Source organism: Eptatretus burgeri, chromosome 7 (assembly GCF_056783735.1).
Source record: "Eptatretus burgeri isolate ZD-2024b chromosome 7, Ebu_testis_v1, whole genome shotgun sequence".
In the NCBI taxonomy this organism is placed as follows: Eukaryota; Metazoa; Chordata; class Myxini; order Myxiniformes; family Myxinidae; genus Eptatretus; species Eptatretus burgeri.
This window is the reverse complement of record NC_140967.1, coordinates 1,240,222-1,265,940: the sequence shown is the minus strand read 5'-3', so window position 1 is coordinate 1,265,940 and position 25,719 is coordinate 1,240,222. Positions and strand designations below refer to the sequence as shown.

At 46.4% G+C, this 25,719-nt stretch overlaps 2 protein-coding genes across 15 annotated transcripts in view; one reads left to right on the top strand and one right to left on the bottom strand.

Annotated features, from left to right (window-relative positions):
* KIAA0586 (KIAA0586 ortholog) overlaps positions 1 to 12,108 on the bottom strand; it is a 389,421-nt gene extending 377,313 nt beyond the window's left edge. For 7 of the 13 annotated variants that reach the window (XR_015059775.1, XR_015059776.1, XR_015059777.1 and 4 more), the window contains exons 1-2: positions 11,808 to 12,107; positions 7,028 to 7,298 (exon numbers count right to left, since the gene is read on the bottom strand). Coding sequence is in view for 10 of the 13 variants with exons in the window: in XM_085887218.1 (XP_085743344.1) it covers positions 7,028 to 7,283 (256 nt within the window). In the remaining 3 variants the exon portion in view is untranslated. Of the gene's footprint in view, positions 1 to 7,027; positions 7,299 to 11,185; positions 11,506 to 11,656; positions 11,710 to 11,807 lie in introns of those variants that run through there. The other 6 variants (XM_085887222.1, XM_085887213.1, XM_085887216.1 and 3 more) reach the window with 6 other exon arrangements.
* Positions 12,109 to 12,603: 495 nt separating this feature from the next.
* Positions 12,604 to 23,465, top strand: TIMM9 (translocase of inner mitochondrial membrane 9). 2 transcript variants are annotated; one of them, XM_085887229.1, is made up of 4 exons: positions 12,604 to 12,751; positions 20,222 to 20,294; positions 22,475 to 22,570; positions 22,862 to 23,465. In XM_085887229.1, exons 2-4 carry the CDS (start codon positions 20,256 to 20,258, stop codon positions 22,997 to 22,999), a joined length of 273 nt encoding a protein of 90 aa, XP_085743355.1. In that variant the 5' UTR covers positions 12,604 to 12,751; positions 20,222 to 20,255; the 3' UTR covers positions 23,000 to 23,465. The 2 variants fall into 2 exon arrangements, with proteins under 2 accessions (XP_085743355.1, XP_085743356.1); XM_085887230.1 differs by lacking the exon at positions 12,604 to 12,751 and adding an exon at positions 12,779 to 12,955.
* Positions 23,466 to 25,719: the final 2,254 nt, after the last annotated feature.

Genomic DNA, 25,719 nt, shown 5'->3' with positions numbered 1-25,719 from the left:
AGGAGCAACTCCTTGAGGAATATCTGCCTCCGAGAGATTCCGATGAGAATCGTTCTACAGAGTAACCATGAAAAATATGCTTTTGCCTCATAACATCACCAAATGACGTCATAATGTCTCAAGCTTGACATATCTAGAAAGCACTCATCGAGGTGTCCAATTTGAGGTACTACTCGATATGGTTCCTAAAACTTGAAAATTTGACCTTGGGGTCAAATATGTTTGACCTCAGGTGCTAACCATGAAGGTCAAGGCCAATCGCCACCAAAAATTAATCAGCTGAGCGTCAGACGATGAACTCTATTCCCATGAAGTATGAAGACGATCCGATCAAAATTACTCAAAAAATAAGGGTTTCGTCGACTCCCCTGATTTGCGCCAAAGTGACCTTGACCTTCAAAATTTTGTGCACTGAAAGGGACCTCGATAGGCCTCTGATATGCGAAGTTACAAAAATTTCCGATGATAACTGTGCTCTGCAGAATTTTTTATACGCGATTACAGACAAACAAACAAACAAATAAACAAAAAAATAAAAATAAAAATAAAAAAAAGCATACAAGCTGACTAACATATCTTGCAAAAACTTCGTTTTGGCAAGATAACAAATCCAGCACGACATTGCCGGCGCACCTTCGGCGCCCAGTGATGCCGCCTCGCAGCACATGGAGTCGGAATTGGGAGGGAGCGGTGTACAATAATTGATTAATTAATTACACAATTAAAATAAATAAATAATAATAGTAAAATAATTAATTTCTCAATTAATTGCCGAATAGCATACCGACACCATCACTGTTTCATCTGAATGTGCCGCTTTTTGAAAATAGAGTAATCAATCGAAAAATGAAAAATTTATCGATTAGTTGATTAATCAATAAAACAAAAACACCCTTTATAGCCAAATCACTTGGTCACTGTCATGTCCAAATATCGGCTTCCCAGTTCAAAAGGTGCCTGAGATATTGCCCAGATGAGAAATAAAATTAATAAGTAATTAATAAATTGATAATAATTAAGTAATTAATCAATTCATTGATTAATCAAAAAATAAAATATTTCCTCGATAAGGATGAGGAAAAAAATACACGAGTAACGAAATAAAATAAATAGAACTCTTCATAACGGTCCTATTACCAACTCTGCTATGGCATTTATACCAGTACCGTAACATACCATGCAATGATATTCATTCCAGTACCATTACCAACCATGTTACGCTATTCATACCGGTACCATAACATACCATGCTATGGTATTTATACCGCCACCATTACCAACCATGCTATGGTATTGTTGCGGTTGAGGAAATTCGCAAACCACCATTCAGGTCCCGTAGGTGAGATATCTCTGTAAGTACATGTGTAGTTAGCCCCAAACCCGTTGTTTAGGGGGAATAAATGTGATTCATTCGGGCTGCGACCCTTTAAGATAGCCGTTTTTCTGTTCTATCTTTATTTTGAACCAACCACGTCTCAACCGCCATCACACAACAACCACCAACCGCAACGCCGCTTCACAACAACAACGCCAACAGCCACGACCTTTACCTTCACAACTCGCTCCCGCAAACATCGCATCACCGCCATTCCAAGCGTCACCGTGGCCATGGACCAGCACTTTGGACCCTCCATCACCTTCGCCTCTCCTTCTGCGGCCATTCCCGCACCGCTTGTGGGCACCGAGCGTCAGGCTGTCCTGGACTCGTACAGGGCGTGCGCCGAGCCGCGGGTACAAAGTGCGGCCTTTCCGAGGAGAAGTCGGATCAGGAATGATACACGCCCACTTCTGATCCGTCCAATCAGCAAGCGCGGGGCGGTTTGGCCCCGCCTCCAGGCGCGTCGGAGTAGAATCGATATATGCAAATTCGAGGATCAGGGGAGATTCACGCCCCTTTTTCTCCGTCCAATGGGCGAGCGTGGCTCCACCCCCGAGCTCGTTCTGATCCATAAATTTGCATATGGGTTCTCCTACACCACTATAAAGCGCCGAGCGCGGGGCGAATTCAGTGAGTTTTTCGGTCAAGGCGAGTTGGAGAAGAGTTGAGAGTTTTGAGTTGGAGAGAAGGTTGGAGGCAGTGAGTTGGAGTCAGGAAGGTCGAGGCAGTCAAGTCGGGTCTGGAGAGTGGCAGTCTGTCGGGGTTCGGAGTCTGTCGGGGAGCTGCAGAGAGAGGAAGCCTGGAGCCTGGAGCACGGTCGAGGTGATTTGCTGCAGTCGGCTGAGGAGAATTGCAGAGGGACCGGATACCTCGGGTCTGAGGCAAGGAAGACGGCGGTCGGCGACGAGGTCGCAGTGGAGTCGCTCGTCGCGGGACCCAAGCAAGCCAGCTATCCTCTTTCCCCAGAGCATCAACAATTCCCCCCCTTTTCCCCCCCGCGCTGAGATAGTGCGAAAAGGGGGCCCCGTTCCCACCCCACTCCAAGCAGTGCCAACGAAACCCGCGAAGGAGCGCGGAGTCGGGGCACCGCCGCCACATTTGCGGCTCATCACAAGACACGGGTAGGATCCACCCGGTCTCGCGGCCCACAGGCCCCGTCTGCCCCCTTGTCTTTGAGAGTGGCCCTTTTCTTTTGCTTTTGAGTATATGTGTTGTTGGCGCCGTCTGTAAAGTAAAACTGTGCAAGTGTTGCCGTGTGCTCGCGTAGTCGGTAGTAGATCTGCATTGTTGTGTTTCTTTTGTAACATCTGCTTTTGGTGCATAATTGTTGTAATTGTATATGTGTGCTCTCCGTGTGCCACGGAATAAATGTGCCTCATGTTTAACTGTTTTTCCTGTTTCGCTTCGTCTTTTCTTTAATTGAATCTCCATCTTGCTTCACGTAAAGGGTTGGTAGTGGGCTTAATACGCCCGATAATTAATCGGAACCGTCGAGGCCGATGTTAACACCGCTCGGTTATCCCGATAGTACAGAACGGGTCGCTTAAGTGGCCCGTGTCCGGAGTTGACCTGCGGCGAGGTGCGATCGCCCGGTCTACCCTCCGTGTGGGCTCTTAGGTAGGTCGAATTTGGCGAACAACCCTATCCCACGCGGGGGGGGGGGGCGATTGGCACGATCGTGATGAGGCCGAAAGGCCCACCCGTGACTAGTTCCCGGCGTTAGTCCGAGAGGGTCACGACAGAATTGTCCGTCCGGTGGGCGACGTGCCGCGATTCGAGTTACGTGGCCGATCGCACGCCGGCGGGCGCGAATTCGCAACAGTATTTATACTGCCACCATTACCAACCATGTTATGGTATTTCTCCTGTGATCTGGAAAAACCTAGTAAGTTGAATTTTGGTGAAAATGTAGTTAGACCCATATTTGGACTTATTAGGTTTTACACCTTCATTTTATCAGGTTAATGTGTGTGAAACTCATCCCTGTTGGCAGTTTTTCATTTGGAAGAACCTAGTATTTTCATTAGCTTAATGCTGAAGCAAAACAGTTTTCCTTTGTTTTCTAAAATTTGCGTTCAACAGACTTACTAGGTTTTTCCAGATCACAGGAGATTTATACCGGTACAGTTACCAACTATGTTATGGTATTTATACCGGTACAGTTACCAACCATGTTATGGTATTTATACCGGTACAGTTACCAACTATGTTATGGTATTTATACCGGTACCGTTACCAACCATGTTATGGTATTTATACCAGTACAATTACCAACCATGTTATGCTATTTAAACCGGTACAGTTACCAACTATGTTATGGTATTTATACTGGTACAGTTACCAACTATGTTATGGTATTCACACTGGTGGGATATGAAGTGTATGAAGGCAATGATATTGTTGTGGTTCTCGGAACCGCATGCATACAACAAATATGTGTCCCAAGACAGTTATCCTGTTATTAATCTCCGCCATCGAAGATGGATGGAGGTTACTGTTTTCACCCCTTTCTGTTTGTTTGTTTGTTTGTTTGTGAACAGTATTACGGAAAAACTCCTCGACGGATTTCAACGAAACTTGGTGGGGGGGGGGGTTAGGTCTGGTCCAAGAATCATGCCATTCGATTTTGTTGGACTTGGTCCAAAATCCAATATGGCCGCAATGGCGGCCAATTTGAAAAAATATTTGAATTTTTTTTTTTTTTGCATTTCTACATGTTTTAAGTGATTTCCAACACCCCCCCCCCCCAAAAAAAAAATTGTAAGAGAAAAAAAAAATTGGAACTTTTTTTTCAACAAAATTTCGATTTTTTTTTTGCATTTCTACATGTTGAGTGATTTCCAACAAAATAACATGCCAAAATTATAATTGCGGCTGATTTTGGAACTTCAGGTGGATATACTCACGTAAAATCAATTTCTGTCTCAAGGAATCTAGTTATGACGAATGAATTGAGTCTGTAAAAGTTAAAAGTAAAAGGGAAAGTTGCAAACTATAACTCTGTGAGCACTGTTGACGTCAAATTGAATGAATAGGATATCAGGTTCACTTGAGTGACCTGGCAGTATTGGCGGCGGAGGTTTTGCACTCTACCGAGCGCTCCCCCTCTAGTTATACGTGTAGATAGTCCCCTTCCTTTTGTTTAGCGGGATAAGGGAATGCGTTGCGATGATCTAATAGCTAGGGTTGCTTTAATCATTCTCTTCATTTCCTCCCCACTCTTCTTCTTTTCTGATTATTCCTGAGGTAGATCAGCCACGTGCGCCTTGGAGGCCAGCGCGTGCGGCGCCACGGTGAGGGATCTGCTGCTCAGAGATTCTTGTTCCCGGGTGAGCCCTAAACCCAGCGTGTGCGGCGAGTGATGTGCGCTTGGCAATGCGGGATTGTCGACTCGAGCTTCCGATGGTCTGGGGAGAATTTCCGATTGCATTAGAAAGGCATGCAAGTAAATACCTCTTAAGAGGATGCACGAATGGTGCTTTTCATGGCACGGGAAACACGGCCAGCACAACGCCCACGCTGCACTTAACACGTACAGAGGCCAATAAAGCCGACCCCACGCCATGTTGGGCAGGATACGAGTGTGCGAGTCGAAGCGGCTTGTTCTTTTTTAAACCTCAATACCCGACGCATGTTGGTGTTCACCCCGCGCACACGCTAGCGGAGTCGTGTGAACGCGAGCACTGGCCACGTGCGTAATGGCCGAACCCCACGCACTATATGGAATGTGCTCGAGTGCAGACATGTACGCCGCTCATGAAACGTGCATGGATTTATCCATGGCGATGTACCTTCGGTCCTCGCTGGCAGCAGTGGATTCTCCACGGATGGTGAACGTCTTCTCGTCGCAAGCCAGGGAATGGTTGCGATCAAGCCAGGGAATGTACAGTGCGGGTCACGCTTGCGCGTGCGGCACGAGCGCGTTGATCGACGCTGGTCGAACGCCCGATCGGGCATGCAGGACCCTCGACCGGTCGCCCTGGGGTTTTTGCAGGATGATTCGCGTGCCAATTTCGGTGTGGGCGATTCATGTCATCTCGTGGGTTCGGAGCGCAATATTGCCGCTGTTTGGGGTGGCCTTGCAGGAAACGAAGTGAGGCGGTTTCTGGCCCAAGCCGACGGGCCACGTGAGGGGTTGGGGCCAATTTGAGCGCCCGATTCGGGTGATGACGTTTGGATTCGGCATGGCCCCTCCTCCCGAGCTGTGGGCCCTATAAAGGTAGGGGCAGTTCCTCTTGCCCGGTCGGTCTGTGTTTCCTGCTCCTTGTCTCTGCCCACGCTTCGCCTCGTCAACACCACCACGACCCCCCTCCTGTTCCTCGACTCCGCCTCCACCCACACCACGTCGACCCCACCCGCGTACCTGATCCCGCCCACTGCTCCACCCTCGCCCTCTAGACTTCTCCCCTTCTCCACTCAAGCTCCTCCTTCACGAGCACAGTCTTCACACGTGCGGCTTGGGCCAGAGGCAACGTGCCCACTGTCGGGTACTGCACCTGAGCATCCCCCCACCCCACCCCCGAAACGTATTGTTGGCACGTCGTGTTATCGGGCGCACAGGTACCAACATCATAGCCTCAAACCCCCCCCTCTCCCCCAGTTGCAAAACTCCCTCTTCATCGGGCTCTGTGTCTGTGTGTGAGCGTGTGTTTGTATGTGTGTCCTGGCACCTGTCTGCCTAAGTAAGACTGCAGAAGATCGTTATTGTTATTATTTCCATGTTAAGTCTGCTCTGTGTCCCCTTTTGTAAGTTGCCTGTTTCTTGTCGCACCACACGCTTCTTTCTATCTATGCACAACACACCCCAATAAATCTTCACTGTGCCACATATTTTTCCTCGCCTGCTTGTAAATAAATTATTATTATGAGGAATGTTCCCTACTCGTTTTTGGCTTTTCTTCCATTGATCCAGCATGGCCCGAATCCTAGCTTAGCCGGGACTTTATTCCCACCGATCCGTTCCTTTTAGCCGGTACGTCCTTGGCAGTGTCGCTCGGCTGCATCCGATCCGGTAAAGTGATCCAGTCTGGAAGAGTGATCCGGTTCGGACAAGGCGTACCGAGGGAATGTTCCCCGGTAATTAAATCACGTGATTAATTAGGTAACACACAACTCACCTTGCTGTGAGTTGTGTGTTAGCTCTCATACGAGCCTCGACCAAGGTATACAAAAAAAAAAAAAAAAAAAAAAAAAAAAAACCTGATTAACCCAAATACGGGAGGACCCCAGATCATGCGGTTGAGTTATTGCTGCCACGGTCGGTAAAGCGACACGGAATTATCAGTGTGCGACGGCCTACAACTCCGGGGAGTCTGGTGGGAATCGACATAGCTTTTGACGATCCCCCACTTAGTGGTCTTCTCACCCGACCCCCCGGCCTGCAACAATTTGATGCTATTTAAACCCATGAAAGCAATGCCGATTATTATGAGCATTCATCAAGCAACACCAATGATCATGTTCTCGACTTACAGGGAAGTGTGGGGATCTCGGAGCATTGTGTGACACCTTTTCTTTTGTCATTAGTTTACAATTCAAATAAAGAGGTCGTATATACATTTTGATTATCAAATAAGAGATATAAATGTGAAAAAATTAAACAGAGATAAACAGCAAACTATGGCAGTCCTCAACCAAAGCAGCACTCACCACCATCTAATACCACTGGGTGTGCAATCTCTCTCGTCCGTGGTCGTAGCATGTCCTCTGGATAACTCAGTGCCTGCGTGTTATGTACAAAGGACCGCCTGGTTGACACCATTACACCAGGAACCACAGAGGATACGGAGGTGTTTCGAATAAGCACGCGGCTCGCGGTGGTGCTTTCGGACCCCTGGCTGGCTTCATCTTCCGCGTCGGCAGTACAAGGAGAAGTTGATGCGAGTAAACTTTTTGTGTGGAGCATATTGGTTCATCAGTTCTAGGTCAGACACATGAAAATAGTGTCACGATAGTCACAAAAGGAACAGAAGCAATAACCGATGGTTGGGAACTCAAAGGGAAAGTTTGGCCCTTCAGATATTCAAAAATGGGCGATCAAGAAGAAGATGGTGGACAAAGGACAAGCTCAACAAAAGCTTCAACATTAAATTTGCATCCACATGATCCAATAATACAAAAGTTCAATGATACAAAAACTGAAATAATTGAAAGTATCAATGTTAATGGATGAAGTTTATAAAAATGTAAATACGATTTCTAATCTTCATTAGCGATCTCTCTAACTCTCTGGAAAATCGACCCTCTCCGGTGACATTCCTGATCCTTCAGGTAGGCAAGCAGCGGCCTCTTCCCTCTCTGCAGAGCTTGATAGAATCACGAGGGATAAAACACTTGTAATGTGTCTTTTTTTCGATTTTCTTTTTTGTGTTCACGGTCGTAGCTTGTGGAATACCGAGAGCAGAAAGAAATGGAACAAAATGGAAATGGGGAAACACCAACAGCAGAATATAAATGAGAGTGGGAATGAGATGAAGGGCAGATGGGGGTGAACAAGCTGAACACAAGCTCAATGAAACACAGCAAGAAGAGGAAGGGGGTGAAAGTGAAAGAAGATCTTCAACATGGTGAACACACGAACCCATCCATCTATTCCACGGTGAACACACAAACCCATCCATCTATTCCATAGTGAACACACGGTATTCCACATTTCACTCTCCTCTCCACAAATTGGTGAACAAACGATTGGCGACAATAAAAAAAAAATGTTCCATGTTTTTCCAGATTTTTTGTTTGAGCATCTCATGTTTCTAATGTGTAATTATTTAATCTATCTACTATGTAAAAGTGAATGAGATGTTTTTGTTTATTCATTTGTTCGTTTGTTGAAAGCCAGACCAGCCACAATTTCAATGATGCAAGTCAGAATGGCGAAGAATAAGTTTTGGAGTCGTTAGAGCACGTGTGGGGCAGTTGTACTATCGTAAACGAGGGTCCATCCATGTATGTCATTACTGCCATGCTGCTGTCTTAGATTGGTCTTCTCGATCTGTTTCACATGGTCAACTCAATGTGGGCTGCTCGAGAGTTGGAACACCAAAGAATTGACATGTTCTGTCTGGCCCTTCATGGAAAAACATTCCATATCTTCATCCCAAAAGCATAAATTACAATAATGCATTCAATTTGGTTGATATTTACGTTCAATATTTTGCAGATTGATAAATAAAATGTTTGTCTCCAAATATGTGCTTAATTGTGGTAGTGCTATCGATATACGTCAATTCCAGGGAAATGTCGGGTACCTTTGTGGGAGGAGGGAGGGAAAGGGTGGAGGTGGGAATATGGAGGGAGGAATGATCCGGCGTTACCCGGCAACGCTGAGTTCCTTCGCTCCTGCAGTATCCAAACTAGAGGGGGAGCACTCAGTAGAGTGCAAAACCTCCGCCACCAATACTGCTGGGTCACTTAAGTGAACCTGATATCCTATTCATTGTAGGTCAAAACGGATCAGACTCTACTGAACCACGATTGAATAAACTAAACTAGATTGATGCGCATGTAGAAATGCCAAAAAAAATAAAATCGAAATTTTTTTGAAAAAAAGTTGCAAAATTTTCTAAGTTTTGTTTTTTTGGACCAAGTCCAAAATCTAATGGCATGATCCTTGGACCACACCTAATCCCCCCACCAAGTTTCGTCGAAATCCGTCCAAGAGTTTTTTCCGTAATACTGTTCACAAACAAACAAACAGACAGAGGTGAAAACAGTAACCTCCATCCATCTTCGATAGCGGAGGTTAATAAAAATAGGACCGCGCATCATGAAGCTCACCTGGATCAGGAGCAACAGTAACTCAACCCCCCAGTAGATCCCCTTTGACCCTGATTTTCTTTTATTGATGCCATGAACAAGCTTTGGTACATCATTGGTAATGAAAGTTGTGGTAAAGTTTCATTGAAATTGTGTGTGTGTAGTTTCATAGCAGAGAGCAAATACCTTTTTTGTGAGGGGGGGAGGGGAGGGAGTGTCAGAAAACCCCCCCGTAAACCCCTCAATGAACGCAGATTTTTATGTGGTCAATAAACCTTCGTTCAGTATCAGCAATGAAGCTTGTGGCCAAGTTTCGTCAAAATCGTGTGTTTGGTTCAAACAAGAATGACTCAAGTGTTTATGGACTGACTGTCTGACTGTCTGTCTCACTGTCTCACTTACCTACGGACACTGCTTGAGCGCACAAGCTCACCGGACTAAAGGCCAGGTGAGTGAGAAACGAAAAACATGGTCCGTCTGTCTGTGAAGACGTGACTACATCTATTAATTAGGTACTATTGGAATGTACCTTTTAAACCTTTCAATAATTTACACTGCTGGCACCCCTTAGACCTTTGAAGACCATTTAAGACCCCCAAGACCATTATGACCCCCAATACCCTCTAATACCTTCGAAGACACCAAGATCCTCAAGACTCAAGACCCATGTTACGTTGTGAGACCATTTTTACCCCGAGAACCTTCAGACCATTACACCCCTGAAGTTCCTTTAGACTCCTGAGACCGTCACAGCATGTAGACCCCTTACACGCTTCAGATAGATGAGACAACTTGGACCGCTGACCATTGAGAGATTTCGCCCACTTGGAGGGGAGGGGTTCTTGATTTGCCTTTTTACACGATTGAGAGATTAGACCCTTTTGACGAGGGCTTCGACACCAACTACTCTTGGAACATAGCCTTTAGACCTTCAAACCATCAAGAACTTTTAAAGCACAAATCACGCAAACATCTATAGTCTTCTTGCAAAACACAGGCTAGACTTGTTTGTCAGCAAGTAATAGGCAAACTCGACCCACCCAGGGAGTGAGTACTCTGCCAGCTCCCTTACAAATACAAGAAAACCTCTTTGTGCAATAACATAACAACCCATGCAAATAGCGCATCAAGATAATTAAAATCTAAAGTTTGCGAAAAGTGTTCAAGCAGATGCTTTAAAGAGAAGATTTTTAAATTATATATTTATTCTTCGACCACATGTTTTTCAACAGGTTGGTACAGCAAAGCCGTATCGTCTGGGTTCGATTCCTGACTTGACTGTAAACTGTCTTAACAAGGTGTTTCTCAACAAGGCAGTGTATCACAAAGTACACCATCCCAACTCTCAGAGGGACGTTAAACTGGATAACCAGTCTGTTCGTATTACTTGGTGGATGTTGAAGATCCCCATGGCAGTTTTACCAAGGAGTAGTTGGGTAAACACCAGCACCTTGTACAGATTCCAAAATCTGGCCCAAATCAACTGGACCTGTAGTTTATCTGCCCCTTTGCCTCATGGTGTAACCCAAATTTGGGAGCATTCTGACTGGTGGGCCTAGAAAGAAAAAAAAATAAAGATTTTTGAAGGAGTTTACCAAGTCCACAATTTTTACACCTACTATAAAGTCACGTGACCAGAACGAGCTTTGAAATCCCTGTTCCCAGTCACGAGCGGAACGTTGCTGCCAAATTTCAGCCGGATCAGCCTTGCGGTTTGGCCGGACAAGTCGAAATAGGAGATGGATGGACATCGCGCAATGACAATATACCCGATGTGGAATTCAAATTCCAGATTTATTTTCTTTATATTTTCCTGGGGAATTTAAACTCCAGATAAGCTAACAAATCTCTGCCTCGCTGCCCGCACCTCTGCCCAGCCACCCCTCTGCCATCTACTAGTAATGAATCTACGCACCCCACCACCACCTACTTTATAATCCTCTTGAGGAAGTATTTATTTATTCTTATGCAGCCTGTGGCTGCTTGGCTGCATCATTTTCTGGGACACACCTGTACCCCCGTTACAGGCACGCTGCTACTCATTTCGCCCACCTTCGAAGGATGGCAGGCTGTCAACCCGCCTGGTGTTAATTCAACGGTTCAGGGGCTTGAACTCAAGACCCTAACCTCAGGCCTGAGATGTTAAGGCAGCCACCCAAACCGTTGAGCCAACACCAGGTTTTTGAGGAAGTTCGATCATTCAAACTCCTGGGCCTCCTGGGCCTCCTGGGCCTCCTGGGCCTCCTGGGCCTCCTGGGCCTCCTGGGCCTCCTGGGCCTCCTGAGCCTCCTGAGCCTCCTGGGCCTCCTGGGCCTCCTGAGCCTCCTGGGCCTCCTGGGCCTCCTGAACCTCCCCCTTCCTTGGCTTCCGCTCAACTCCTATCCACCAGCAAGACCTTCATCCGCATCTCCATGGAGCACCACTCTCCCCCGTCTCACTCTGTTGGACGCTGTGGAAACAGAACCCTTCAGCATCACTGCAATCTCCCACAATGCATCGCTCCCTCACACACGGTACACGCACGTGTCTGCCTGCGGACCGAGCAGCAACTGCCGGTGAGACGTCTCCATCGGACAGGACGAGGCGCATGAAACGGTCTTAAGAAATAAATAAATAAATAAATAAATAAAACACCAAAACTTATCAAACACATTTAACCAACACAAACACACACCTTCACTTTTGTACACCCGGTGAGTCGGGTGCATTCTCGAAACTCGACGAAACTTCCATTCAGCTCGAGCACGCACAAACACACGAACCTTAAACTGCCATCAACGTGGAGGATCGCATGGTGCGTTTGAGGACGTTCACACGGGACGTTGTCAAATACACAGAACACAAATCTAAAAAGCGTCTTCACATTCCTTTCACCCAATGCTTCGAAAGGCGGTTGGAAAGCGGTGAAAAAAAAATAAAAACCACACACACACGGCACGTGCAACCAGCGCTCCGAACAACTTCCTCCGGCCGACCGGAAGTTCGTCATAAAAGTAATTACAAGGATTAAAAACCACCACACTGGGTTACCATAGTAACCGCACTACGAATGTTCCACAATGTTCACCGTGCTGTGGTGTTTAACACCACAAGAGATATTTCAATCGATTTTTTTCGCAAATTTCTCTTTTTCCTTCTCATTCAGTAAGATATATTATTTACAAAACAATGATGAAAACCCCCCAAAAAAACAAAATAAGTAATGTAAATCAAATTATTAATTTATTCTGTGAGTTCGGTGTTCGATAATTGATTTGTGTTTATAATCGACGATCGAGGATTTATTTCACTTACAATTCGCCACTTTCACAATGTCTAATTAAATACGGCAACAGGAGAAAAAAAACCTTTTTAGTTTGAAGAGAACGTGCAGGACACGTGAAAGGCCTTTGGAGCTGATCATTGATGAAGCCAAATTCATGAATTGCGTCGTTACGACGTCACGTCAATACGTCTTTACGTCATTACGTACATTTGACGAATTGAATGAGCAGGTTCAGCGGTTTTCTCTGACCATCACGAATCGGCCGCGTAGAAGACGCAGATAGACGTACCCGGGTTGGTGGCACCATGTGCGTTTGTAGAGAGCGGTGAGGTCCCGGAAACGCACTTTAATCGGTAAGTGTGACACAAAATATGGCGGATTTGAGAACGCCCGGTTTGCCGTGTTGATGTGTCGTCATCACAACCGATCGCTCGTACCGGTGCCATGTTCTGCTCCCCTCCGAGCGTGACGAGGTGACACAATGAGATCGTTTGTGGACCAGGCGAGCGCCCTTTGTGACGTGCGAGACGAGATGGATCAATGAAATTGTGAACGAGGTGACGTGGTGTCCGAGAGAACCTTCTTTAACCATCACTATTATCGCCACCTTCGTGTGGACTTGGTCTGGGGAAGGTTTGTCCCAAGTCTTTCACGAGCCGGTTGGCCAGGCGTGACGTTCGACGAATGTGAAAGGAGAGGAGGTTTCCTTGTTTGCCCACGAGAGCCCTCTGTGTGAAGAGCAATATTTGGCCATTTATTACTAGTTTGGGCTCTGAGGAGCAACCCCTGCACTGCCCCCCCACCCCTGTTAAAGGGGGGCAGCATGTGGGTGGCGAGCCTGTCCGACACACATTCACTTCTTCTTTAGTGTCATGATATTGTGAATTGTCTTCTTCCTTGATGGGTTGTATTCGTCTGACCTGTACGTATTGTACGCATGTACAGTTGGTCCACGCAAGGTGATCCTATTGGTGTCCGTCGTCATGACATGGTGTCAGAAGTGGGATTTTCTTCATCAACGGCGCCTGGTTATCTCCGGTCACATGGGAATGTCTCTGAGAACTGGCCACGCTGGAGTAAGGACCTCGACTGGTATCTTGAGGCTCCCGGCCTCGAGTCGACGAGCAACGGTCGGAAGGTCGCCATCTTACTGAACTGTGCTGGGCCCGATGCTGCGGATGTATGTACGAGAACCTCCCATTTGAGTCGGCGGTTGCTTCGGAGGTATTTGAAACCGTCAAAGAGGCAATCGACACGTCCTGCAACCGGAGGAAGAACCTTGTCCATGAGCGATTCAAGTTCTGGGAATTTGCTGAGTCTGAAGATCAGTCATTCGAATCGTACTTGAACTAGCTGCGCATCATGGCGAGGGCGTGCGAATTCACCGAGACTGATAACATGATCAGGGATAAAATCATTTTTCCCATGCACAACCTCGCCTTAAAAGAGCGTCTCTTACGTCGACCGAGACTGACTTTATTAAAAACGATAACTCTCTCGGAGATCGCATGCCAGGGCCATGACGTCGACTCCCACATCGGCCGCTTCCACCGGGCTCTCCCAAGACATTGACTTGATTCGCCAACAAGGGAACCGCAGTCTCAAGTCTGCTGGCAAGGGTCCCGTAGCATCCAAGCCTGGGTCGACCAAGAGCAATAAGCACACCCAAAATTGTGGGAACCGTGGGCGTAATTCCTCAACGAGCGAACTTCAACATCAATGGCCATAGGGTAAAGGTGAAGGTTGACTGGAGCACAGGTATCGATACTCCGTCGCAGAATATTTGATTCCATGGAAAAGCCAGTCAAGACTATTAACTCAATGATCCTATTGAAAAGCTACAGTGGGGGCACCGTCCCTCATCATGGAGTGGCCAAGCTACAATGCTCTGCTGGGTCGTCAACAGGGTGCTTCGACTTCTATGTGGTCGACAAAGTGCCTCCTATTCTCGGTCTTCACGCGTCGACGTGCCTGGGTTTTACCCAGAAGGGCCCCAACAGTCGCTTGCTGTCCGTCGAGGCTGTGACGTCAGTGGTTTCACCACAGCCTGGACAAACCTTACACTGGACAAAGTCAAGGCTGATTATGCAGATTTGTTCACTGGCCTGGGGAAGTTCGACACACCGTACCACATTGAACTGGATCCGTCCATCCAGCCAGTCATCGAGCCACCTCGTCGTGTGCCTCTCAGCCTACATGAGCGCTTGAAGGGCAAACTGCTTGACGTTTCCAAGGTGGATGGACCAACGGACTGGGTGCATAATCTTGTCATTGAGAAGAAATATAAATCGTTGCGTTTGTGTCTCGACCCCAGTAATCTCAAGAGAAGAACGTCAAATTCAACCCAAACAAGGTCCAGTGGAAGGTTGCAGAGGTAAAATACATGGGTCATGTCCTCACCTCTGCTGGGGTTCACCCGGATGAAGACGAGGTGCAAGCCGTGTTGGAACTGCCAGCTCCTCAGTCACGTCTGGAGCTGCACCAAGTTCTGGGTGTGGTTTATCACCTCGGTCGGTTCGTATCCAACATGTCGACCATCACAACACCATGGCGTCAGCTGCTAAAGAAAGATGCACCCTGGGAATGACATGGCGACCATGATACAGCATACCAGCTGCTAAAATCCTCAATTACCAAGCGTCCAGTGTTGAAGTTCTTTCACCCCGCTAAGCTAGCAATCCTTCACACTGATGCATCTTTAGCTGGGTTAGGCGCATGCCTGCTGCAGGACGGGCATCCTGTAACGTATGCCTCTCGGTCTCTGACACCTGCTGAACATGACGACACCCAGATATTGAAGGAGCTTCTTGGAATCGTATTCGGGGCAGAACATTTTCATCAGTACATCTACGGGTTTGACCCGACCGTACACACCGACCACAAGCCACCGGTGGCTATCTTCAAGAAGCCACTGCACCTGCTCTCACCCAGACTTCAGCTCATGATGCTTTTCCTTCTCCGACACACTGTGTCAGTGCAGTACGTCCCAGGAAAATATCCATACATCGCAGATGTAGCGCTTAGCGCCATTTAGCTTGCCACTACACAGTGGCGTATCGAGGAAAAATTCCACTTGTCTAATTTTCACAAAGGGCATCGAAGAGCGGGAAAGTGTAAGGCGTGGGCTTGACCCATTTTGTACTGGCCAGCAAGATGTCAAATTTCTGCCCCCTCATAACTCGCATGCTGAATTAAACACAAAGCTCCATGAAATAACTATATTACAAATCAAATTGGGTACAGTATATTTGCAAGCAAACCGTTATGGGGAAGGGTACTTTTACAAGCATGGCTTCTCACAATGTTGCTAAGATGGCGATCAGCAGCAAGACCCTGAGGTCATGTGGCTTCTCCCCTCTGAGAAGCGCCATATGGAATTAACCCGCCACCCATCAGCCTTTAAAAGGGGAATTCTGCCAGTTTTGCTTCCAAAATAAATAGATTATCGTGTTTTCGCCAACAGAATTTCAAAGAAAATTCATTTTCAACCTTTAAAAATCGTGTGAATAAATTCTGGTTTTTGTTCGTATCCTTTTCTCACTTGTAGAAAAAAGCCGCCAACACTTGGGGGTGAACGGCAAACTAAAATGAGCAGGAACGCCTCGTCCGCTTCGTTTCCCAGCATGCCACGCGCTCCTTTTTGCCCGCCCCCTCTCTCCGGGATATCGTTGGTCAGCAAACGGAGGACGGGGCCATTTGCACAGTTGAACTCCCTTCGCTTGCACTTTCATGCGCCGTGGAAAAAATGGTACGAAGTGTTGATAATGATACATGCAAAATAACACATTTGCTGCCCCCCAAAAGCGCCGCTCGGGGCAACCGCCCCTTTCCCCCCCCCTCCCCCCTCGCTACGCCAGTGCCACTACACGATCAGACGCTAGAAGATGACATACACCTTCACGTACATCAATTGGTCACTGAGCTTCCAGTCAGCACTGGCAGAATGACGGTACCGCAACATGAGACATCACTAGATCCAGCGCTTCAACAGCTCAGCACCACCATCACACAAGGCTGGCCTGCACATCGAGCCACAGTATCTCTGATGGTGAAACCTTTCTCGCTTGTTCGGGAGAACATCCATCAGTCTGAAGGTTTGCTGTTCTGTGGCGAGCGGATCATCGTTCCAGCCGCAATGCAACAACAGATGCTGGCTCTAATTCACAAAGGGCATCGAGGAGCGGGAAAGTGCAAAGCGTGGGCTCGACCCATTTTGTACTGGCCAGGTTTGTCAAGAGACATAGAATCACGTGTTGCTGAGTGTAGGGTCTGTGCCAGATTTCGGACTGCCAATCAGAAAGAGCCACTCATCCCACACAGCGTCAATGGCAGAAGCTGGGTGCCGATATATTTCACTTCGGTGTAAAAGACCATCTCATCCCGGTGGACAACTTCTTAAAATTTCCTGAGGTGTCACAGCTAAATGGGCTTACGGCTACCGCGGTCATCTCAGCAATGAAAGTGAACTTTTCTCGCCATGGCATACTGGAAGGGGTATTCGCCGACGATGTTCCCTTTGATAGCGCAGAAATTAAGGACTTTGGACATGCATGGGGAATAATGTTCACAACCTCGTCCCCAACATGTCCGCAATCCAATGGTCAAGCTGAGCGTGCGATTCAGCCAATGAAACGGGCTTTGTGAAAGGCACATGAGGACGGTACTGACATTCAACGAGCAATCCTTGCCTACCGCAACTCTCCTATTAGTGGAATGACACTCTCTCCAGCTCAACTCTTGATGAACAGGAGGCTAAGGGATAAATTACCTGTTTTCAGGAAAAGCCTCCAGCCAGGTGTCATATCAGACGCTTGTCAGCAGCTCCGGGACCATCAGAGGCAGTCCACCAAATTCTATGATAGAGGGGCGAAACCTCTTTTGGAGCTCCAAGTAGGTGATGCTGCCCACGTCAAGACCAGACAGGGCTGGGTACCTGTAGTCGTATCGAGCAGACTTTCCACACCAAGATCATACCGAGTTACCACGGCCAATGGTAGATCCTACCGCCGCAACAGGCGACACCCACAGAAATGTGCATCTGAGCCAGTGACCATTCTCCCACTTCCGGACGTTGGAGAATTAAACATTCCTCTCGAGGAAGTTCAGAGCACCTTGGACATGGCACCAACACCACCTTCAAGTGCTGAGAACTCCCCATTTCCTCAACCTCCGAGCCGCAGATCACAGCACACCGGGGCCTTGCCTCAAAGGCTGAAGGACTACGTTCTATCATAATCATACAGCGTGGCTTTTGAGTCACGTTTTCTGGTTATAAAGTTTGTTTTTGTTATTTTTATGGAACATAAACCTGCTTTTGCTATTTTCAGTCTTTTTCTTCATACTGAAAGGGGAGATGTGATGATATTGTTGAATGATTTGCTTGCTTGATTGGCTATATTCCTCCGGCCTGTACGTATTGTGCACATGCGCCAATAAATCCGGCAGTTGGTCCACGCAAGGTGATCCCATCGTGTCCGTCGTCATGAGATGTACAGGAAACTCGCATACAGCATGTGACCCCATGAGAACCGCACCCCTCCCCTCACAAGCCGAAAGTAGTCATGGTCTCGATCAGCGGTTCTTCACCTTTTTTTTCTCTCAACAGGGACCGACAAAGGTCAGGGATAAATGACCGTGGACCGCCAGTTAGGAACCTCATCATGGATGTTCTTTACTGTCGATACTTCAGCACGTCGTACATCCCTAATAACTTTGTACAGTAAAATTTTGGTTTTTATAATCTCCTAGTTTGGGAAAAAAATACTTTCCTGTATCTGATCACCACCCCCTCTGCTATCCACCTTGCCTCCAAGCTTTGTGTCATCTGCAAATTTGGAAAGCTTACTCTTTACCCGATTATCCAAATCGTTGATGTAAATAATTAATAGTGATGATCCGAGTACTGATGCCTGAGGTACCCCGCGACTTACATCCTCGCACTCACAGCCACTCTTTGCTTCCTATAACGAAGCCAGTTTGCAATCCAATTTGCTACCTGACCGGCCATGCCACAAGCCCTCACTTTGGCTAACAACCTCCGATGTGGTTCCTCATCAAATGCCTTCTTCAAGTCTAGATATACTATGCCAACTGCATATTTTATTGACTTTTTTTATTGAGTTATTTTTATTAACTTGCCTCTGTTTACTCCAATAGTGATATAAATCTAACTCGAGTCCTGATATTTTAAACCTAATAAATATCATCTGTTTCAACTTAATAGCGTTCCTTATCTCACCACTCAACCATCCTGACCTCTTTCTACTTCTAGTTTTACACCTCGTTGAAATGTACTTACTCTGTACTCAACATATTTGGTCCTTGAAGGTTTCCCATTTCTCTGATGCTGATTGTCCTGTTGTTAGAGTCTCCCAATCTACATCACCCAACTCTCTCCTCATACCCTCAAGGTTTACCTTCCTGAAATCTAATAGCCTTACTCTACTATCCTGAACTCTAACCCTTAACAGAGTATTTGCACACACTGTTTTGGTCACTTGATCCTAAATGCTCCCCTACCTCCACCGTGTTGGGATTGTTACTTAAAAGGAGGTCTAACACTGTACTCCCCCTCGTGGGCTTATGCTGGCAAAAACTCACTTGCTTTTCGCAAAGAACGTCATGGGATCTTGAACATCGACCGAATAATGTCGGCAGACAGTCCATCCAGTTTAACGTTCATCTGATGGACGACACGCCCATGTTGATGAATCATTTTCCCTGTAAAACACCAGGATGACAATTTATAGCTGGGTTGGGATTCAAACCCAGGTGAGACAGCTGAGGAGTGAGGGTGCTTTCGCCATCCAAAAGCTTCATCGTACTAGAACGGCACTCGGGAGGGCGCATACCTCCGCCAGGCTAAACGGTTTACATTTTGTATCCCACTTACAGGCCGGATCTGTATACAGACCTGAACCAAAATTAATCCGCTTGTTCCCGTCACCGACCCAACTCTTCCACCTGGTTTTGTCGTAATCCATTCACAACTTTCAGACATCGTGCAAGATTTTTCAAACATGTATTGGGCCCGACATGTTCTGGATCAGGCATTACATGGCGGAGGTATGTGCTCGACCGAGTGCCCTTCTCGTCTCCTGCCTTGTTATACGTTTCTGTGTATTATCTCTTGGATGAGCCTCGCCTTGGTATACAAATAAATAAATTGTGGGTTTTACCCAGTGTCTATTACATCACCATATCTAACATGTGACATGAGTTCTTCCTGCTTGTTGTTTGTGTCCTTTAGAATGTCCTTAAAAACAGTGAGAAAGTACTGTGAAACAAAAGACTTGTCTTCCTGTTCGTTTTCAAACTATCGGTAACAATCAATTTAAACAAGTTGTTCCTCATTCATAAACTGAAACGATAGACGGGCACACAGACATGAACTAATTTCTTCATCCCGGTTTTCGCTTTGCGTGCGCGGGGTAACAAGGACCCGAACAGAGGAGGCAATTTGGTCCATCATGCCGACACATATCAACACTTCAATTAAATCCCAATTAGTTTATCGGCGATTACAACATTGGGGCAGGTACAGGACCACACAAGGGAGTTTATTTATTGAATGGGGGAGGAAGGGGGCCTGGAGGGGGCGTGAAGGGAGTTGTAGGATGAGAAATTAACAAACACTGACAGCACATTCACGTTTTAACAAGATCCACTCACAGATGAGACTTCATAATCACTGCACCTGTGCACCTGTATACAATGACCAATCCATACCTGAGAATTCACAGTCCTGCCCCCCCCCCTCCCTTTCTGTCCCCAAATGACCCAGATATCATTGAAACGTTCCGATGAAGCTTCCTCTCTTGCAGATCATCAGTGGACATCTGGTGTTGCTGAGAAGCAATGAGTGGACAGATACCAGAAGCGGATCAAATAAAGCAGGTAATTTGATGCACTGTGTACATCGGACAGGTAGACAAAGAAAGGATAATTTTGTTGTCTTTTAATCATGTCTGATGATATAAACAACACCATTTACATTCACTTTGCACGTATAAACAGGAAGCTCGTCCCCCGTTGTAACATGTGCAGTGCCAAACCGGTTTTGTTGTGTAGTTTCCTGTGAAAAATAACCATGGATTGGAAACCCAGTTTACTTTGCCAATGTTGCTGATGAAAAACAACTTTTGTTTGAAAGTTGCCATGAGATCTTCAAAACCAAGCAAATGCAGACGTGTCATCTCGAAAGGTCATCATTTATTATTTCTCTCCATTGTTCTCTCTCCATTGTTCTGGCCAGTTGAACTCCCTTGGCAGGGAAATTGTTCCGTGACCAGAGAGACACAGAAGTGAATGCGGATGGTTTGTGTGGCATCTCTCAGCCGGTCAGCAGTTCGATCAACTTGGGTTGCCCTGTAAAAAAAAGAGGAGGTGAAACTCGGATCTGCGTGGGTGACCCACGTTCTTAAACTGGAAGCGCGACCTTGTCAAACAGTCACCGTTTTTGTCTTCCCTCCGGCTGGTAAGTGACTCATTCGACCATAACAGCGTCAACCGTCTTGGTGCGCGATGAACCGTCATGCCACGTGAGTCACTGGTTTGTCCACGCGCCTCCTTTGGTGATTTTAACCATCGTCTTGACAATGCAGTTTCGACACACCTGTGCATTCTCCTGTGGAATCTTTCACCTTAAGGCTCTTGTGTGTGCGCTTTTGAAAGAGATCATTTAAAAACAGATACAGAGGAAAGGAACATAAAAATACACAGCCAAAGGTAAGGTGAATGAAGACACAAGATGGCAAGAAGACAAACGTCGATCTGCACTTTATAGCCACGCATATCTAACCTCGCAATTGATTACGTTATGCTGATTCCAAACAAATATTAAGGAGATAACTGTACTATAACCAAGCAGTTTTACCCCACTAAGAACCATCTCCACAACAGTATGTTACCGACTTGATCTCGGTACTTTGGGGATTACGCCGAGCAGCAGACAAGTTTGCAACACCAAAGTCCAAGGTCTTGTACCAGTGCCTTGTAAAACTCAGCGATGTACAGATGGTACTTTTGTTAGATATATTCTCCAGAGACAGTCACGTTTCGTTATGGTCCAACCATTCATCCCGTAAAGTCGGCCCAGGTACGTGAAAAGGTTTGGCCAGGGTGCTCTGACAAGCCAAACGTGCTTGCTGCTGCTGCTTCTTCTGACAAGCCAAACGGCCACAATTATTCCCAGTTTATCGTGGGGTTGGTCGGGGGGGGGGGGGGGAGGGAAGCTTGGCCCAAGTCTTTCACCAATCGGCCTGACGTTCGACTCGTATGGGTCATGGAAACCCTGGAATCATGTACTTTAATAAAATGCTTTTCCAGGCCTGGACAGTCATGGAATTTCATTGACTGTTCCGGAAAATCCTGGAAATTGAGAGCGAATGTTTTTTTCTGTTATTTTTCAGAATGAAACGAATGTGTACGAACGAGTTACGTTCCCGAGAATCATTCGTTCGTCTTTCATTCCGTACTCGGATCACAATTTCCCATTGACACATCGTGAAACTGCAGCTCAGGACAGTGGAACCAATGTTCGCACAGAGCCACGCCAGACGTTTCTCTTGCAGTCAAACAACCTGCCACCCTCGATTTCGGGGACATTCCCATTTTTAGACCAGACTGGACAGTTTAGCGGTGACAAAGTGTGCTCGCTGTGCACTTAAAATCCATGGAATGAGCATAGACCGACTGCAGGTCACGTTCTCTTCCATCCAATAAGAGGAACGACCTCTCGTTGAGGGCGACTTGAGCATCTGCATGAAATTTTCTACTCTTCGAGTGTTTAGAATGTGAGTGTCAGTGAGTCGATTGATCGTCTTTCAGGGTATAGCACCCAACTCCTTGGTCATCGGGGTGGTGTCACATCTCCCAATAGGTTTTGTGTTGCCGCGCTTGTGGCTCACCATTCCTCCCAACTTGGAGACAGTTTGGATATTTCTGGAGAAAAGGCTGCATTATGAAAAGACTACAGCTGTGAATGATGTCACAGGTTTAAGTGTTTTTCTTTGTTTGCTTGGGTGGAACGCTTGACCCTTTGTTTCCATTTTTCTTTCCCTACCTGGTTGCTACAGTTTAAAGATTTCCTGGGAACGTACAACAAGCTCACAGAACTGTGCTTCATGGACTGTGTTAAAGACTTCACGTCCCGCAAGGTTCAAGAAGGCGAGGTAACGAGTGTAACATCAGGTCTGATCAACACAGGCCTGATAGCCGGTATTCTTTACAATCCAAGCTAAGTCAGACAAGTCGGGCAAAGGATCAGTGAAATTCCTTTGGTCGGCTCGTCATCCTTCGTCACCTGTACAGTGCCAAACTTTCCGCTAAATACTTGCAAGAGGTAAATTTGTCACAATTTACACGTGCGGGGGCATTTAGCTACTTCGTAACGCCGAAGTTTGTCGGGATATGCCTGGGGCTCGAATAGAGCTGGACGACTGACACCCTCTTTTTCACTACAGATCAAATGTGCGGAAAACTGCATGCAGAAGTACCTCAAGATGACACAAAGGATCTCGATGCGCTTTCAGGAGTACCACATACAGCAGAACGAGGCACTGGCCGCCCACGCCGGCCTGATCCCTGGGCCAAAGGCCTGACGTCACTTTTGTACATACGTCACACGTGTCGCACCATCCAGTCTACTTTGTCACTTGCTCTGTGTACTCGTGGCTTGATCACATGGTGAAACAAGTCATAGTCCTTCCACCGAAACTCCTCCACCTTCAATCCTGCTTTGGTACCCGAACTTAAAAGTCCGTAATGCTCGCAAAAAAATTCCATCAAGTTTTTTTTTTTTTTTTTAAATACACATCATCCATCGTTTTATAATGTGGAACCTTTCATAAGCGGAAACTGTGAGTTTGTGTAAGCTCTCATAAGACTGGTTCAGTGTCGTCATGAATTGCTTTAACCACCTTGCTTGTCAGAGATGAGAAACGGTCCAAGATGGAAACGTGATTACGAGCATGTGGTTGGCGAGACAAATGCTTGTTTGTTTGTTTTTCCAAACGATGTAATTGTAATGACTGGAATTAATTAGAATAAAAGGAAGTACTGAGATCACTCGGATGCTGATTTTTCAGAAGCGTTAGTCGGATGTGAAGGCATCGATGAGGCTTTTCCATCAAAATGGGCACAAACAAAAGGATCAGTGACGGCCATAACCGAACACAGTTTAAACGGGAAGCGTTTCGTCCAGTCAACGAGAGGACATTCATTAACCCCTTGCACTCAGGCACCTAGGGACCATATGTTCACGATTTGGCAACAGCCCAGCCAAAAGTGCCAAATCCTTTCCTGGTAATTTTTTGGTCCATAGCTTCAACTTTTTGCTGGGAACCACCGAAATGGTGCATGCTGGGGGTTTTACAAGGTAAAACGTGATTTTTGGCTTAACCTACGAACACTGATGGTGTTACAATTTGTGCTCTCCCGCATTTTGTATCATGACATTCTGATTGCCATGACATTTAGTGACCAGCTTCAACATTCTGACACCATAAAAATGCATGTTTTGATTTTTTTTGGTTGCCATGCAACTGGAATCCTAAAATAAGGAAGATAACATTTCCATGTTTTTAGAAATGCTAACGACATTTTTAAGGGAAACTCATTATGTGTGTTACTTTAAGTAGAGATATTGCATGGTGCGTTCTTTTGCACATCATGTGACATTGCTATATCAGTTTTCCTACATTTGTGTTTTTTATTTGAAAGCGCCATCATGAGGTGACCTAAATATACTGAGCTATCCAGGTTTTACGAGCTGTTTGCGCAAAGTTTTCCTTTGGTTTGTCATTGTTGCTGTTCTTCAATTCAAGTGAACTCGTATTTGGATTTTTAGTTTATAGACACCTGTAGCAGTGCAAACAAATGATTTATTTGTGTGCGTCTCTGCAGCTCTTGACCGACTATCAGAGAGTACGCTAGTACTCTCGATGTAGGGATGGCGCAGAAACAAAATGGCATCCCCATTTGCTCCATACCAAACTAAAGTTGGAGTATCTTCTCTTAAAAGTTGCTTCGGCTACATATGAGAACTTACTTGGTATGTTCAGCTGAATGTCGAGGCAGGGAACACTTTTCAGTTCTCCAGACCATGACAAAAACACGAGATCGGTCAAACCCAGGAATTCATCTTCTCCTTCAGAACAAAAATAATAATGAAAAAAATTTCAGACAGCATATTAACGAGCTGCCTCTATCAATGGCAATGATTCTGGTACCATCTGACAGAGTTTTACCTTGTGCATCATCCTTTGGTATTGTAATTCTAATTGCTTGAAAGGATTCCACGAAACGTAAGAAAAATTAAATTATTTTGTCAACGAACAAGCAGAGATCCGAGGAGTGGGCGGGATTGTATGAATGTCAATCAGCCTGATGGGGGTGGGGACGCAATGCATTTGCTTCAATATCGCACATACAGACATCAAATGTCATGCCTCAGGAAATCCCTTGTTTTTCAGTGTTATATTTATGAAACGAAAATAACAGCGAGGTTCCAGCGGTTCACACGGGACACACTTGATCACGAACCCACAGCTTCAATATCTGCTGTTCTTCCTCCGCTCCAATCGGTTCTTCTGACCACGTCCTTGTCAAAGTGGACATCTCTCTTGCTGTTATCGGACAACCACCTCACCGTCGTCGAGTGTGGCATTTCACTCAGGCCGACTGGCAGGGTCTCCAAGCAGCCATCAAACTTCCAGACTGGTCTCCCATCGCTACTTTCAAAAACATCAACTCATCCTGGGAATTCTTTCAAAGAAACTTGCTCTCCCTCATGCACAGATTTATCGCTTGTCATCTTCAGTTGTCATACCCTTCCTCCTGCCCTGGGTTCACTGAAGCTTGTGGCGAGGCAGTTGTCCCAAAACAACTTGCCTTTGCCTCATTGAAAGCAAACCCAACTGAGGGTAATCTCAGTTCCTTCCATAAAGCTCGGAACAAGTGTGTATCTACCCTCAGGAGAGCCAGAAAACATCTTTCTCATCTCAAGTCTGAACTCTCAAATCTCTCTCCCTCCTCCAAGTCCTGGTGGCGTTTAATCAAATCTGTTTCTGGTGTTTGTTCCCCCTCGAATCCCCTCCCTTACCTCAAATGGCCGCACTGCTGATACCGCACGTGAAAAAGCTGAATGCCTAAACTCGGTGTTTGCAGATAAATCTTGTGTCCAAAACCCATCACTTTCTCTACCCACCTTACCCAGTCGCACCCAACTGTCCCTGGACTCTGTGTCCTTATCTCCTGACAAGGTAGAGAGCTTGCTGTCAAACCTCGACTCAGATTCTGCAACCGGTTTGGATGGCATCAG